This window comes from Melospiza melodia, chromosome 30 (genome assembly GCF_035770615.1).
Source record: "Melospiza melodia melodia isolate bMelMel2 chromosome 30, bMelMel2.pri, whole genome shotgun sequence".
In the NCBI taxonomy this organism is placed as follows: Eukaryota; Metazoa; Chordata; class Aves; order Passeriformes; family Passerellidae; genus Melospiza; species Melospiza melodia.
The window spans coordinates 554072-570787 of record NC_086223.1 but is presented as its reverse complement, the minus strand read 5'-3'; the positions used below and the strand labels follow the sequence as shown (position 1 = coordinate 570787).

Below are 16716 nucleotides of genomic sequence, written 5' to 3'. Positions count from 1 at the left end.
TGAGCTCGGAACTTACCAAACTTAATCTCTGCCACTGTTTGGGGACTCCTTAAGTGATTTTGAGAGGGATGTGAAGTGGACTGTCAGGTCCCAAACCGTTTGCTCGCCTTCCCTTTGGTAATTATTTTTTTTTTCCCTAATATTTTTTTTCCTTTCCCCCCCCCCTTTTTTTTTTTTTTTTTTTACCGATAGCAAACTCTCCCAAAAGTGGCGGTGACATTTTAGATGTCAAATGGACGGGGGGGGTTTTATCTCGAAGTTAGATCGTAAAAATCGCCCGGAGCCCGGCTCAGATACCCCTCACTGGCTCTCAAAAGTCACGTGAGGTCCATAAAGTTAGTTTTATGGTTTTGGGGAGTTGACAATGTACAATATATTTCACATTCTCCAGAATGTTAAGTGACACTTTAACTGCTCGCCGTGCCTCGTCGGGGGCGGCGGTGGGTGAGCGCTTTTCCAGATGAGAGATAAACGCTGCTGCGCGGGTCCCATGGACTGCAGCGCTCCGAGTAAGTCCTCGAATATTCTCTGCTTTGAAAACAAACCCAAAAAACGCCAAAAAACCCCCCCCAAATGTTATGGTTTGGAGCGTTGGCGGGGGTTGGTTCGACTCTGGGAGTTTTAATGCTGATTTTTGAGGAGGGGTTTGCATCCCAGCTCCCAGGCCGGCCTGGGAACTCGGGGTGGAAAATGGGGGGAAATCGGTGGAAAAAAATGAGAAAAAATCGGTGAAAATCGGTGGAAAATTGCTGAAAATCCTGTCTGCAAGCCCTGGCGGGGACGCGAGGCCAAGTTTGGGGCTGGCGCTGTCCCTCGGAGGGCACATTTGCATTTCAATGAAGCTCTCACCTTCCCTCCCAGCCCTCTTCACCTGCTCGCCCAGAAAAATCCGCTTTTCCCTCCTCTTCCTCCCACCTTCCCTCTGCTGCTTGGGCCGTTTGGGGTTTATTTCATTTATTTGGGGTTTCTTTTTTGTGCTTTGCTGATTTTTTGTCTTTTTTTTTTTTTTTTTTTTTTTTTTTTTTTTTGCCTCAGGCCTATTTTTTTTTTTTTGCTTTTTTTTTTTTTTTTTTTTTTTTTTTTTTTTGCTTTTTTTTTTTTTGCTTTTTTCCTTTCCCTCTCGGGTTTCCTCCCCCCGCCCAAGCGCAGACATTGACCAGGATCGGGTGTCCTCGCATTTCCGCGCTCCGTCCCTGCCATCTGGAGACCCTGAATGACCACTCTTGTGTCTGCGGCTCCGACCGCTACAGAAAAATAATAAATAATCCCGGGAGCTGCTGCTCCCGCATCTGGAGCCCCCAGAGCCGCCTTTCCCCTCTCCCTTCACTGCCAAAAAACCACAAAATTCGGGAAAATTTTGGGTCAGGGGCAGAGCCGGGCAGGTGGCCCCGCAGAATTTGGGCAGGTAGAGCAAAAAAAAAATGGGAAAAACCCCAAAATTTCCAGCTTGGAGATGCTGCTGTGGGGATTTTTTGGGGTTTTTTTGGGGAAGTTCAGTTGTGGCATCCTCACACCTGAGGCGGCTCCTCCCTCCGTAAAAATCGAATTAAATTTAAAATATGAACTCGGAGCCGAAGTTGGCTGAGGATTTTCTGGGATTCACAGCAAACTTTGCTTTCCCCCCCTTTTTTTGTTTTGTTTTTCCTTTTCTTTCTCCCTTTTCTCACCCTCGCCACATTTGGTGGACACATGTCCGTCTCTTTTGGTACTTTTTGTGGTTTTTTCCCCATTTTCGCACACTTTGGAGACCGTTTTCCCTCCCTCGGGCTGTTTTCCCTCTCCTGCTCCATGTGGCTCCCAAAATCTCCGGCCCCACAGCAGAACTCGGGGCTGGGCCCCCCCAACTCTGGAAATTCGGGAATTTGGGGTTTTTCCCAAGGGAGAATAAAGATATTTGTGGGATTCGGCGGAGCTGCTGTTTGAAGGGGATTTTGGCCTCAGAATTGATGATTTATCCCCGATTTTGGGGCGGTTTGGTGCTGTTGGGGTGGGATCAGTGGTGGCCTCCTCCTTCTTCACCCTCCTGTCCCTTCTGGGGTTAAAAATTGAATTTTCCTGATCCTAAATCTGATCCTGATCCCAAATCTTGGCTTTCGTGGGTGTTTGGCATGTGCCTGGACCCCAAAATCCTCGTGTTCCCAAAATTCCATGGGCCATCCATCCATCCATCCATCCATCCATCCATCCATCCATCCATCCGTCCATCCATCCGTCCATCCCCACTCCCAAAATTGTATTTTCTGGGTATTTCTGGACAAACTTCCCTCCCAAACCCACTCACCCCACAGGAGCCACAATTTGGGGTTTTTAGCCCTTGAACCATCTCGCTGCCGCAGCAAATTTGGGGTTTTGAGGGGGAAAAAGCAGAATTTTGGATTTTCCCAGTGGGGTTTTTGGCTATGGGGTTTTTCTGTGGGGTTTTTAACTGTGGGGGTTTTCTGTGGGATTTTTAGATATGGGGTTTTTAGATATGGGGTTTTCCAATGGGAATTTTAGATAAGGGATTTTTCAATGGGGATTTTGGCTACGGGATTTTCCAATGGGGTTTTTAACTGTGTGGTTTTTCAGAGGGGATTTTTAGCTGTGGGGTTTTTCAATGGGATTTTTAGATATGGGATTTTTCAATGGGATTTTTAGATATGGGATTTTTCAATGGGATTTTTCAATGGGGTTCTAGCTATGGGATATTTCAATGGGATTTTTGGGTATGGGGTTTCCCAATGGGGTTTTTGGCTATGGGATTTTCCAATGGGATTTTTTAGCCATGGGATTTTTCAGTGGAGTTTTTGGCTGTGGGGTTTTTCAGTGGAGTTTTCCAATGGGGTTTTTAGTTATGGGATTTTTCAGTGGAGTTTTTGGCTGTGGGGTTTTTCAGTGGAGTTTTCCAATGGGGTTTTTAGTTATGGGGTTTTTCAGTGGAGTTTTAGCTATGGGGTTTTTAGCTATGGGATTTTCCAGTGGGGTTTCCCAATAGGGTTTTTACCTCTTGGATTTTCAGTGGGATTTTTAGCCATGGGATTTTTCAGTGGGGTTTTTAGCTCTGGGGTTTTTCAGTGGAGTTTTTAGCTATGGGGCTTCCCAATGGTGTTTTAAACTATGGGATTTTCCAATGGGATTTTTAACTATGGGATTTTGCAGTGGAGTTTCCCAATAGGGTTTTTACCTATTGGATTTTCAGTGGGATTTTTTAGCTATGGGATTTTTCACTATGGGTTTTTTCAGTGGGGTTTTTAGCTATGGGATTTTTCCTGTGGATTTTTATCCATGGAGTTTTTCAATGGGGTTTAGAGCAATGGGATTTCCCAGTGGGGTTTTTTGGCTATGGGATTTTTTTCAATAGAGTTTTCCAATTGAGTTTTTACCTATTGGATTTTCAGTGGAGTTTTCCAATGGGGTTTTTAGCCATGAGATTTTTCAATGGGGCTCTTGGCTATGGGATTTTTCAGTGGAGTTTTCCAACGGGGTTGTTATCTATGGGATTTTCAGTGGAGATTTTAGCTATGGGATTTTTCAGTGGAATTTTAGCTATGGGATTTTTCAGTGGAGTTTTTGGCTATGGGATTTTTCAATAGACTTTTCCAATTCAGTTTTTACCTATTGGATTTTCGGTGGAGTTTTCCAATGGGGTTTTTATCTATGGGATTTTCGGTGGAGTTTCCCAGTAGGGTTTTCAGCTGTAGGATTTTTCATTGGAGTTTTCCAATGGGGTTTTCCAATGGCATTTTTAGGGATGGCGTTTTTCAGTGGTGTTTTAGCCATGGGATTTTTCAGTGGAGTTTTCCAGTGGGGTTTTTAGCTATGGGATTTTTAAGTGGATTTTTAACTATGGGATATTTCAGTGGAGCTTTTCAGTGGAGTTTTATCTATGGGATTTTTCAGTGGACTTTCCCAATAGGGTTTTTATCGATGGGATTTTTTCAGTGGGATTTCCCAGTGGGGTTTTCAGCCATGGGATGATCTCCTTGCTGGGGTGACCACACATCCCACCCTGTGCTGTCCCCTTGCCTGGAGCATCCCAGCTGGAATTTCCACCCCACCCCAGAACCCTGATTTCCACCTGCACCATTCTGGGGCTGTTCATGGAGGTTTTCCTCCTAATAAATTGCATTTTTAGGTATTTATTTGGTTTTTTTTGTTGTTGTTGTTTTTTTTTTTTTTGTGTTTTTCTCTGCCAAACCTCCCTCTTCCTGTGAGGTGTCACCGTCTCCCATTTTCCACCCTGCTCGGGGTCACGGGCTCGGCCCAGGCTTCCTTTTTTTAAAGGAAAAAAATGAATTCCGACCACAAAAACAAAAAAAAACCCCAAAACCCCGCCCGTTTGGGTGCGAAAGGAAGCGTGAGCAGAGTAAACAGGAAAGCGCAGCTCTGACCGTGCAGGTAGGCGGGGATTTGCATTTTCCTGGGCATTTTTCATCCTTTCTGCCGCTCCCATGGCACACGTCAGGCACGGGACAATCGCTCCTTCCGCAGCTGCAGAGCACAGGACAGACACAGAGCGATTTATTGTCAGGGCAGGGAAGTTCTGGGGTGAAAATCGAATGTTTGTGCCAAGGTTTCCTGCTCCAGGTGGGGAAACCTCGGAGTTTAGGGTTCTGTGAACAACCAGTGCTGAAATTTGGGGGTTTTTGCCCCAAAAATACCAAGTGAGGACCCTCCCTGTGAGCTCACCTGGCTCTGTCCCTAAAAAGTCCCATTATACCAAATTCCCCTTCCCATTATACCAAATTCCCCTTTTTCTGTCCCTAAAAAGCCCCATTATAGCAAAATCGCCCTTTTTTCTGTCCCTAAATGTCCCATTATACCAAATTCCCCTTTTTCTGTCCCTAAAAAGTCCCATTATAATAAATTCCCTTTTTCTGTCCCTAAAAAGTCCCATTATAATAAATTCCCCTTTTTCTGTCCCTAAATGTCCCATTATAACAAATTCCCCTTTTTCTGTCCCTAAAAAAGTCCCATTATAACAAATTCCCCTTTTTCCGTCCCTAAAAAGTCCCATTATAACAAATTCCCCTTTTTCCGCCCCTAAAAACTTCCATTATAACAAATTCCCCTTTTTCTGTCCCTAAAAAGTCCCGTTATAACAAATTCCCCTTTTTTCCGTCCCCTTGTCCTGTGTGTTCACCCTGAAGCTTTCCTGTCATCACCAGGGATTTGAAGGAGGAAAAACACCCCTAAATCATCATTTTCTGCCCCAAACCCAAGGTTCCTCAGGCTGCCAGGTTCCATAGGCCAGAGCCCTAATGAGGATCTGGATTAATTAAAACCCTCATCAAGCTGCCTTTATTGGGGGGCTGGGCAGGAAGGGCCCCCCATGCCCAGGGTCCTGCTGAAAGGGGAAAAAAAGGAGAAATTTCGCTCATAAAATTCAATTTCGGGGTTTATTCAGCAAGAAATTGGGGATGAAGGGGTGAATTTGTCAGGTTTGGGGGTGCAAAAAGCAGCTCGAGGTTGTAATGCCGTGCTGAGGCCATCTTGAATGTCATTGATTTATTTTATTTTTATTTTTAAAGGGATTTTTTTTTTTTTTGAGCTTTCGTGCTGTTTAGGCCTTTCCCCGCTCGCTGGGTGAGGTGTGACATTAAATTCCAATTAGAATTAGAAATTAAAATTTCAAATAAGATTAGAATTTCCTCCTACCCGAAAATATTCCACAGAAGAAGCCTCGGTTGGCACTAAACCCCCCCAAAAAAAAATCCCGGAAAAAACCCCACCAAAGCCGAGGTAACTCCGCCTCATTTTATACACCCAAAAAAAAAACCAAACCCCGTTACAGCATTTAATTAAGAGAATTAAATGAAAACGAAGGGGCACAAATGAGGCGGGCGAGAAAGAGCGAGGGGAGAGAGAGGGGAGAGAGAGAGAGCGCTAAGAAAAAAAAAACAGTTAAAAAAAAAAAAAAAAAAAAAGCGCACCAGAGCTATTCTAAACGATTAAATCGCCATTTGAAGAGCATAATGGGGTTTGCATTCTGAGCAGCAATCGGAGCTCATATCTCATCAATAATTCATCGCGGGATCACGCCGAGGTCAGCGCCGGGCCCGCAGCGCCCGAGCGGGGCCGGGGCAGCTCCGCGGGCCCGCAGCGCCTCCAGCGCGGCCTTTTTGGGGCTTTTTTGGCCTTTTTTGTTGTTGCCAGCGGAGCGAAACTGCCCGCGGTGGTGGCAGGGAGGGGGAGGGCCCGAGCTCCGATGCAGGGACAGCAAGAGCAGCAGCGAGGGGCTGGGTCCGGGCAGAGATCGCAAATTCCCCCCTCCTCCTTTATTCCCCCCCCCTCTCCTCCTTATTTCCCCCCCTTTTTTCTGTTTTCCCCATCCCCTCCTCCTTATTTTTCACCCTTTTCTGCTTTTTCCTCCCCTTCTCCTTCTTTTTTTCCCCTTTTCTGCTTTCCCCCTCCCCTTCCTCCTTCTTTTCCGCTCTTCTGTTTTTCTCCCCTTCTCCTTCTTTTCCCTCCCTTCCTCCTTCTTTTTTCCACTTTTTCTGCTTTTTTCCCCCTTTCTCTTTCTTTTCCGTCCCCTCCTCTTTCTTTTCCCTCCCCTTCTTCTTTTTTCCCCCTTTTCTGCTTTTATCCCCCCCTTCCTCCTTCTTTTCCCCTCTCTTCTGTTTTTCTCCCCTTCCTCCTTCTTTTTTTTCCTCTTTTTCTGCTTTTTTTATCCTGCTTTCCCCCTTTTTTCTTCCCCGTCCTCCTTTCTTCCCCCTCTTCCTTTCCCTCCCCTCTTCTCCTTTTCCCCCCTTTTCTCCTTCCCCACCTTTTCTGATTTTTCCTCCTTTTCCCTCTTTTTCTCCCTTCTGCCTTCCCCCTTTCCTTCTTCTTTTTCTCCCCTTTTTCACTTTTTCGTCCCTTTATTTCTTTTTCCCCTTTCTTCTTTTTCCTCCATTTTTCCTCCCCATCCTTTCCTTCTTTTCCCCCCCCTTTCCTTTCCCCCTCTTTTCATTTTTTCTCCCCTTTCCTTTTTCCCCCCTTCCCCCCTTTCCTTTTTCCCGTTCCCTTTTTCCTTTCCCCCTCCTCCTTCTTTGCCCCCCTTTATTTTTAATTCCTTTTATTTTTATTACCACAGCACCGAAGCTCAGGGAGCCCGGGCTGCAATTCCTGATTTTCACTTTGTTTACCCCCATTATTTCCTTTACCCCGATTATTTTATTTACCCCGATTATTTTATTTGTCCCCATTATTTATCCCGATTATTTTATTCATCCCCGTTATTTGTCGCGATTATTTATCCCGATTATTTATCCCGATTCCCCCGGCCGAGCCCAGCCCCGCCGTGACCTCCCAAAGGAACCTTTCCCTCCCCCACAGAGCAATTGCAGCCTGAGGAATCGCTCCTGCTCCGAGCTGCTCCTGCCTTCCCACCGGCCCCAACCCCTCCCCTTTTGGATTATTTTTTATCTTTCCCCCCATTTTTACATTTTATCCCCCTATTTTTCCCTTCACCCCCCTCTTTTCCCTCTGATTTTCAGTTTTTCCCCTTTCCTCTATTTTTTCCTTCTTTTCCCCCATTTTCCCCCTTTCCCCTCCCTTTTTATCGTCCCTTTTCCCCCTTCCCCCCCTATTTTTCCCTATTTTTTCCTTTTCCCCCTCATATTTTCCTCATTATTCCCCCATTTCACCCCTTTTCTCTCCCCTTCCCCCCTTTTCTTTCCTTTTTTTCCTTTTCCCCCGATTTTTCAATTTTTCTCCCACTTTCCCCCTATTTCTCGCCCTTCCCCCCTTTTATCCCCCCTTTCCCCCTTTTTATTCCCTTTTCCCCCACTTCCCCCCTCTTTTCCCCCACTTCCCCCCTCTTTTCCCCCTTCTTTTCTCTCTTTTCCCCCTTTTCCCGTATTTTTTTCCCCTTTCCCCCTATTTTTTCCCATTTTTTCCCCTATTTTTCCCTCTCCCCATTTTACAACAACCGACCAACCCAAACCCCTCATTTCAATTCCTCCTCACAAACACCTCCCAATTTACAAAAAAAAAAAAAAACCCAAAAATGACTTTTATGGCTTCGAGCTCCTCCTCTCTGGGATCCCTTCCCAGCCCTGCGAAATTTCCTTTCCGAGCCGCTTTTTGCCCTTTCCCCCCCCGTCTGGGGTGAAATAAATGACATTTGGAAGGAGGTTGATAACTTCACTCGCGAGGTGTCCAGCCCGCCGCGCTTTTCCCGTGTCCTGTTTCCCTAAATAGCCCCGCAAAGAAACTGTTTTGACAGCCAGCGTTGAAAGAAGGGCAGGTTGGGCTTTTTTTAGGGGGTTTTTTGGGGTTTTTTTTTTGGTGATTTATCTCTTTTTAACATGTGCAGGATATATACAGCCCGGCCAGAAATATAAATATCTGTATCTCATATATATAAATATCTATATCTCATATATATAAATATCTAGCTCATCTATTTAAATATATATTTCATTTATTTATATCTATATTTCATTTATTTATATCTATATTTCATTTATTGATATGTATTTCTCATTTATTTATCGGCCTCTGGGGTCCACACAAACCCCAGTGCTGGGGGTTTGGGCTCGGACATTGGCTGGTGATTTTGGGACAAAAAAAGGGATTTTTTTAGGGTGGGATTGGGGTTTTTTGGGCTGGCTTGTAACGCCCCCGAGCAGCCAGCAGAGCTCGCTTCACACCAAGTTCACGGCCGGGCTGTGGCCGAAACCCCCCGGGACCCCCCCGGGGCCGCCCCGAAACCTTCAGGATTCACCCCAAAACCTCTTCGCACCCCCAAAAAATACCTGGGAAAAATATCCCAAAATTAAAGCTATATAAATAATAAAATGGTAAGTATCAGGCGAATTCGCTGAATAATAAAATGAAAATATCAGTGAAATATTGTTGCTTATCATAATAAAATAATATACATAAGAAAAGTAAAAATACCAGGGTGAGGTGAATTCACTGAATAATAAAATAAAAATATCAGTAAAATATTAGTATTTATGGTAATAGAAGTAATATAAACAATTAAAGTAAAAATATCAGAAAAATATTGTTGTTTATGGCAATAGCAGTAACATAAATAAGAAAAGTCAAAATATCAGGGCGAGGAGAGTTCAGTGAGTAATAAAAGTAAAAATTCCCTGAATAAAAAAGTCAAAATATCAGAGCGAGGCGAATTCACTGGATAAAAGTAAAAATCCCTTGAATAATAGAAGTCAAACCATCAGGGCCATAGCGTTATTTGTCTTTTATTACTCGCCAATAAAAGAGAAATAACACTACAAAATGTTAAGGTTTTTTTTTTTTTTTTGGTCCCTTCCTGATATTTTAGATAAAAAGAGGGAGGGCAATCACAACTATCTGATATTTCAAATTTAAAAAGTGGAAGGGAAATCAGAAATATCTGATATTTCAGGTTAAGAAAAGAGGAAGGGAAATCAGAATTATCTGATATTTCAGATAAAAATCCAAAGGGGAATCAGCAATATCTGATATTTCAGCTAAAAAATGTGGAAGGGAGGGATAAAAAATAAAATAAAAAATCCCCGCTCTACCCCAGTGCTGTGCAGTTCAAACTCTGATTCTTGCGCTTCTCGGCTGGGGAGGGGAAATGGCGAGGCAAGGAGCGTTTTGAGCGTTATGGAGCGTTATTGAGCATTATTTAGCATTATGGAGCGTTATTGAGCATTATTTAGCATTATGGAGCGTTATTTAGCATTATGGAGCGTTATTGAGCATTATTTAGCATTATGGAGCGTTATTGAGCATTATGGAGCGTTATTTAGCATTATGGAGCATTATTGAGCGTTATTGAGCATTATTTAGCATTCTGGAGAACTGTCCGAGCATTATTTAGCACTGTGGAGCGTTATCTAGCATTATGGGGCGTTATTTAGAATTATGGAGCGTTATTGAGCATTATCGAGCATTATGGAGTGTTATTTAGCATTATTGAACATTATTTAGCACTATCGAGCATTATTGAGCATTATGGAGCATTATTTAGCACTATCGAGCGTTATTCAGCATTATTTAGCACTATCCAGCATTATTTAGCATTTTTGGGCCGTATTTTGCCGTTAGCATTGTTGAGCATTATGGAGCGTTATTTAGCGTTATTTAGCATTATGGAGCGTTATTTAGCACTATCGAGCGTTATTCAGCATTATTTAGCACTATGGAGCATTATGGGGCCATTATTTAGCGTCATTTAGCACTATGGAGCACTATTGAGCATTATGGAGCGTTATTTCAGCATTATTTAGCACTATCCAGCATTATTTAGCATTTTCGGGCCGCATTTTGCCGTTCCTGCCCCGCCGGCAGCGGGGCGGGCGCAGACGGGGCCGGGGGCGCGCAGGGAGCGCGGCCGCGGGGTCACCGAGCCCAGGGTCAAAAGTTTACCGAGCTCAGGCCGGGCCCGGGGCTGGGAACGGAACGGCGGCGCAGAAAGGAGGGGGGAGAACGGCCGGGAGGGGGAAAACGGGAATAAATGCCGGGTTTGGGTGGGAAATGGGGGAAATTGGAGGTGAAAGTTGAGTTGAGAGGGATGAAAATATAGGGATGAAATTGAAAAAAAAAAATTAGAAATTTAAATGAAATTTTGAATGAAAATTAACATAAAATAGAAAAATAATGATTAAAATAGTAACTAAAATGATAACAAAAATAGAAATAGAAATAGAAATAGAAATAGAAATAGAAATAGAAATAGAAATAGAAATAGAAATAGAAATAGAAATAGAAATAGAAATAGAAATAGAAAATAAAAATAAAGGATAAAGGATAAAGGATAAAGGATAAAGGATAAAGGATAAAGGATAGAGGATAAATTAAAATACAAAGAAAAATAATTAAAAAGAAAAATGAAACTAATAACTCAAAATAAAAATAATTAAAAATAAATACAAGTACAACTTGAAAAAAAATTTAAAGTAATAAAAAATAAAATAATTCAAAATTTTAAACCCCAGGTTGGTTCAGGTCCTCTCCCGCGAGGAAATAAAGGCAATTTTTGAGATAAGCCCCGAAACGCCGTTTGGGCTGGAACGAGCGGAATCTCAGGGAAATGCATTTATTAAATCCAATTACGCCCAGGTCCCTCTAGGATATTAACGCGAGCAGTTAAAAAATAATTTTCATTCCGGAGTCAATTTTGTTTGGAGAGGGTTTAAATTATCCGAGGGGAAAAAAAAGAAAAAGGAAAATCTGCCAGGGTCGGAGCGAATCCGGTTCGGACATCGCGGCTCAGAAAACGCTCCCGGTTGTCCGGGAGGGAATTCAAACCACGGAACTGTGAAAAAATCGAATTGTAAAGAAATGGAATTGTGAAAAAAATGGAACTGTAAAAAAATCCTGCGCGATTTCTTCCCCTTCCCACCTCAGCGTGGGAAAACCTGCGGTGATTTATGGGCGGCACCGAGGGCTGAGGGCTGGAAAATTCAATTTATTGAGAGATTGGAGGGCGCTGGTTTGAAGTGCCCGCTTGGCTCGGGCCGCGAAGGAGCCCGGTTTGATTTTATTTAATTTTTTTTTATTATTATTATCTTATTTTGCAGCGGGAATTGGGCTCAAACGCTTTTTATTCCTGGCTCGAAGCGCGGCTCCGCTCCGCCCGCCGCAGCAGTTTAATGAACTGAGATAATAAATATTTCCCTTGGCGTCCCAAAGTTATTTCTGCGCTGCCAGACTTCGAAACCCTCCAAACTCTTAAATATTATTTGCACTGGGACCGGGGGAAGATCTTTTCCACCGCTCCTTAAGCAAACACTCGGAGTGAGGCGAACCCTCCTGGAAAAAAGTGGAATTAAAAATAGATATATATAATTTTTTTTTTTAAATCCCTGTGAATTTTCTCTCCTGCCTGGCTTTTAAAAAATAGATTTATTTTTTATTGTGTTTATTTCTATTTTTATATTTTTACCTGTCTTTTTCTATTTATATTTTATATTCATTTGATATTTTATATTATATTCATTTTTATATTTATATAATATTTATTTTATATATTATATTTATATGATATTTATTTTATAGTTGTTTATACTTATTTTGTATTTTTTTTCTATTTCTATTTATGTTTACGTTTGTAATTTATTTTACATTTGTTTTCATATTTACACTCATTAAATTTTATTCTATTTTTATTTTATTTTATTCCTTTTTTTTTTCCTCCTCCCTGCCAGCTTTCCAACATTTCCAGGGATTAAATCCCCTCTAACGAGGCTCATTTTTCCCCTCGGGAGAGAAAGAAGGGCGAATATTAGAGCCCTGGGAAAGGCGCTCTGGAAAATCCATTTGCTTTCCCCGCGCGGGCTCGGAGGTGAAAAATCCGGGAGAAGCGTTTTGTTTCGCCTGATAAGGGGAAATTTAATTAATTGCCGTGAATTTTTTCGCGGATTTCCAAGCGCCGGCGATCCATCTGCCATAAGCGCGGTAATTACCGCACTTATCTGCGCGCCGCACTCCTCCCCGCGCCGCTTTCCGGGCCAGGTAATGGCCAATAAATTCCCGTTCGTTCTCGGCCGACTACAACGAGCAGGTAGCGTTTGGCCGCAATCAAATCGCCCCAAAATTGGAATTTTCTGCGCGTTTGTTGGCGGCGCCTCCCGAGCTCTGCCCTGCGATGTTTAAATCTCGATTTTAGGGGAGGGCAGGGAGGGGAGGCAGAGGAAATTAAAGGGATCATTTTCGAGGATATTTCTAATTTATCTCTCGGGCTGAGCGAGGGGTCAGGGTTTTTCTGATAGAAAAAAAAAAACAAAACATTTCTGGGGGTTTTGCCCCCATTCTCGGGGTTCTTTCCGCCCGGCAATCGATTGAATACGCTTTTTAATCGCGATTTACGTCCCCAATCGCCCTTTATGGCCGTGTCGGAGCTGGTGGTAAAAGCGGGGCTGAAAAGGGAATTCCCGCAGGGACGCGGAGCCCGACCCTGCCCGCAGCTCCTCGCGTGCCAAAATATTGAATTCGCCCAAATATTCCAATTCTGGGGCGTTTTTGGTGAGTTTAGAGCGGGATTTGAATCGGAATTCAAATCGGAATTTTCCCATCTCAAAGCAGGTGTGGGCTCATCCCCGCCTCTCCTTCCCTGCCTTTATCCACCTCAGAGAATCCGCGAGATTTTTTTTTATTTATTCCACGTTCTGCCCTGGATTAAACCTCTCACATAAATCCCACCCTAATTAAAAAGAAAAATAAAAACCCCCAAAATCTTTGGCGTTTTTGCAGCGCTGAGTGTGGGGGGAGAGAGAGACAGCAAAAAAAAAAAAGCAATAAAAATCAAATTAAACAAAATAAATCTCCATCTTCGGTGAGGGGAAAGATCCGAGCGGGGGAAAACACCTCGGGGCGGGTGGAAAGGGAGAAAAAGAAGGGAAAAAAAAAAATTAAAAGTTCGGGGTGAAGCGCGGGTCAGCGCGGCTGCGGACACGCCTCGCTGTTTAACAAAGACTGCCAAAGTATGAGATTAATACCAAAACTTGCGCCTTTCCCAGCCCGCGGCGCTCCGGGGCCTCCGCGGCAGCGCCGGGACAATGCGGGGCCGGCGGGGCGGGGAGCGGCCCCGAAATGAACCCCAAAAATCACCCCCAAAACCCCAAAAACGCCAGGGCCGGACGGGAGGAGGAAGGAGGGGAAAGAGAGGGAAATGGGGACAGCGAGAGGGAAAATTGGGGAAAGAGAGAGGGAAATTTGGGAGCGGAGAGACGGGAATTTGGGGTTTTGGGGGGAGCCAGAGGGAAATTTGGGGGAACCGAGAGGGAAATTTGGGGTTTGGGGGAAGCGAAAGGGAAATTTGGGGTTTGAGGGAAACCAGAGAGAAATTTGGGGTTTTGGGAGCAGCGAGAAGGAAATTTGGGGTTTGGGGACAGCCAGAGGGAAATTTGGGGTTTTGGGAGGAGCGAGAAGGAAATTTGGGGTTTTGGGTGAATTATCGCCATATAAAAGCGGCGCGGGGGCAGCGGAGAGGGGGCCATGCGGATTTTTGGGGGGTTTTTGCGGGATTTCGCCTCCAAAGCTCCCCGAGTTTCGCGGGAGCGCCCCGAGGAGAAGGAGCCGCGCTGAGCCAAGGTAGGAACCGCACCTGGGCGGGCCGGGGGCGCCGGATCCCCCCTTTGGGGAAGGGTTTGGGGACCCCCTCCTCAAAAATGCCAATCCCCGAAGTCACCCCGCGCTGCTCTGAAATGGGGGGGAAAAAAAAAAACTGCCAAAAAAAAAAATTCAATGAGAAATTTCCGCGGGATCCCAAAGGTGAAAGAGGGGTTGGGAATTTGGGATCAGGGGAGATTTCTCCGAGGTGTTTTGGGGGAAAATAAATCCTGGCCGACGCTAGGGGTGCTGGTTGGCAATGCCGGCCCTGCGCTGTCACCGCCGAGCGGAAAAAAAATCCGATTTTTTTTTTTTTTTAAAGGGATGTGGGAGGGGGTTAAAAATAGAGAATAAGGCCTGGATATTCCTAGCGCTGGGGCGGCAGAAAACGGAATAAATAAATCGGCTTGGAGGGGTCATGAATGAAGAATAAAATCTCAAAGAGATAAAAAGGGGATTGAAATGAAATGAAAAATAAAAGGAGCCGTAACGGGATTTATTCCGGTGTTTTATGGCGTCCGTGGCCGCGGTGTTGGTTTGGCTCCGCACTTTCCCGGCAGGTTTCAGAGGAAAAGGTGAATTTTGAGGTGGGAAATTCTGCTCGGTGCAAAAAAGATTTCGCTGCTTCTGCCGGAAATTTGGGGTTTTTAGAGGGTCTGAAATGATTTTGGGGTTTCCTTCGATGCCTTTGGTTTGTTCCTAAAGCGCTGCTTGGTCATTCGGGGTTTAGCCGGGAGCTTTCGGCAGGAAAAAGCGATTATTCACCTGAAAGCACCTGGAAAATCCAGAATTCGGGGATTTTATTCTTGGCCAGAAATTTTAATTTGTTTTTTAATGGAAAATGCGGGAGTTCTTGGAATGTGCCGGATACATTGACAGGAATTGTAAATGCAGCTTTTCCCCGGTGTCCTCTCTGCTGCGGCATTTAAATGCAATTAATTCGGGAGATACTTGACCTGAAAATGTTCTGCCTTTTGAAATACAAAAAAAAAAAAAAAAAAAAAAAAAAAAAAAAAAAAAAAAAAAAAGAAATAAAAAGAAAAAAAAAAAAAAAGAGAGAGGGGAAAATAAAAAGGAAAAAAAAAAGAGCAAAGAAAGGGGGGGGCCGCTCTACTTTGAATCTCTTGGGCAACTGTAATTTTAAACGAAATCTCAACATGATGCTACCCTCATTAGTTCCGAATGAAGGTTCATTACCTAGACAGTATGAATATTTTATTGCTTTATATCCCTTTTTTCGGAAATGAAACGCCTTTGATCTTTTTCTCGGGTTGTAAAAAGAATTGCCTGTCATTAAAAAAAAACCTGTCGTCCCATCTGCCTTTACATTCTGGATTTCTTTTCATCTGTTTCTTTTTCTTTTTTTTTTTCCTTTTTTTTTCTTTTTTTTTTTTTTACCATTTTCCCGCACGGCTAAACCCAAACCTTGGGTGACCTCCAGCAACGAGAAATGGATGAAATCTTTGCGCTGCCCACCAGAAAATCGTGACGAGACTTCCAGGGCGGGGTGGGGACGGAGCTTGGGGGATTTCTCTTTTAAAAGGCGGATTTTTGGGTCCGCGGCTCGTTGCGCGCCCGCACCTCCACCTTCACCCCAGGAACCGATTTTTTCACCCCAAAATAACGCCCAAGGTGTGGAGGGGAAGGTGGAAAAATCCCGATTTTCCTCTCTAAGCGCTCCGCAGCCTCGCTGCTTTAACGAATCGCCTTCTCCCCTGGGCGGGGAATTTTCCTGGGGTGCAGCCCCGATTTCCCAAAAACCCCAAATTTTGCCCCAGAAGAGAATTGTGGCGGTAGGAGAAGATCTGAGACCGAGGAGGACGCAACTGTCTTCTATATGTACCCTGTAGATCCGAATTTGTGTGGAGGAAGTTGGGTCACAAATTCGTATCTAGGGGAATATGTAGTTGACACAAACACTACAAACCCAGAAGCCATAAAAGCCCCCCCCAAAAAAAAACCCTAAAAAAATTCAAAAACCAGGAGGGTGGGAACGAGGCTTTGGCCAGAAAAGCGCTTTAGAAATCTTTGGGTTTGACCTCAGCTCAACTCCGGCGCTGCCGCGATAAAACTTTATCAGTGCTGGGAGATAACAGAGGAGCTGCGAGGGGGATTTGGGGTCTGGGGGGATTTGGGGCATTTGGGGCATTTGGGGCATTTGGGGAGGGGTCGCGGGCGTTGTCGCTGACATTTCAGAGCGGGGCTCGCCCGCTTTTTCTTTAATTCGCGTGCTCTGACACGGATTCACAAATCAATAAAATTTCCTCGCTGCCGCCGCCGCCGCTTTCCCCGGGCGGGCGCGTTTGGGGTCTGCCCGCAGGAATTGGGGGATTCCGGGGGGGTCTCGGAGCCTTTCGAAGCCTCTTCATGACCAGAAGGGCGAGGCCAAGCTGCGCCAGGGCTGGGGTCAATTTGGTTTGTAATAATTGCAATAATTTTTGTAATGATTGTTCATCAGCGCTGGCTCCGGCTGGGGGGGTTTGACTTTTGGGGTCCGCGCACCCCGATTTCGCTGCTGCCTTTCGTATCGATCCCCGCGCAGCCCCATCCATCTCTGCCACACCCCCCCTCGGGGGGCGGCGACCCCGGCCCGGCCCAGCTGCGCCTGCTGGGGCTTGGGGAGGGGGAGGCAGCGCCGCGATCGCCCCCGAACCCCCTGAAAATTCCGCTTTTCCTTCGAATTATTCCCCTTTTTGGCGGCGT

General features: G+C 44.7%; 2 protein-coding genes across 4 annotated transcripts in view; one reads left to right on the top strand and one right to left on the bottom strand.

Moving 5' to 3' along the window:
- LOC134430779 (uncharacterized) overlaps positions 1-16561 on the bottom strand; it is a 37181-nt gene extending 20620 nt beyond the window's left edge. The window contains exons 1-4 of the mRNA XM_063178662.1: positions 16516-16561; positions 14009-14103; positions 12374-12453; positions 4371-4656 (exon numbers count right to left, since the gene is read on the bottom strand). Of these exons, the coding sequence (XP_063034732.1) occupies positions 4371-4656; positions 12374-12453; positions 14009-14103; positions 16516-16561 (507 nt within the window). The remainder of the gene's footprint in view (positions 1-4370; positions 4657-12373; positions 12454-14008; positions 14104-16515) is intronic.
- Positions 1-16716, top strand: part of HOXB3 (homeobox B3) — a 73926-nt gene that overhangs the window by 19518 nt on the left and 37692 nt on the right. The gene's annotated exons all lie outside the window — the stretch shown is intronic.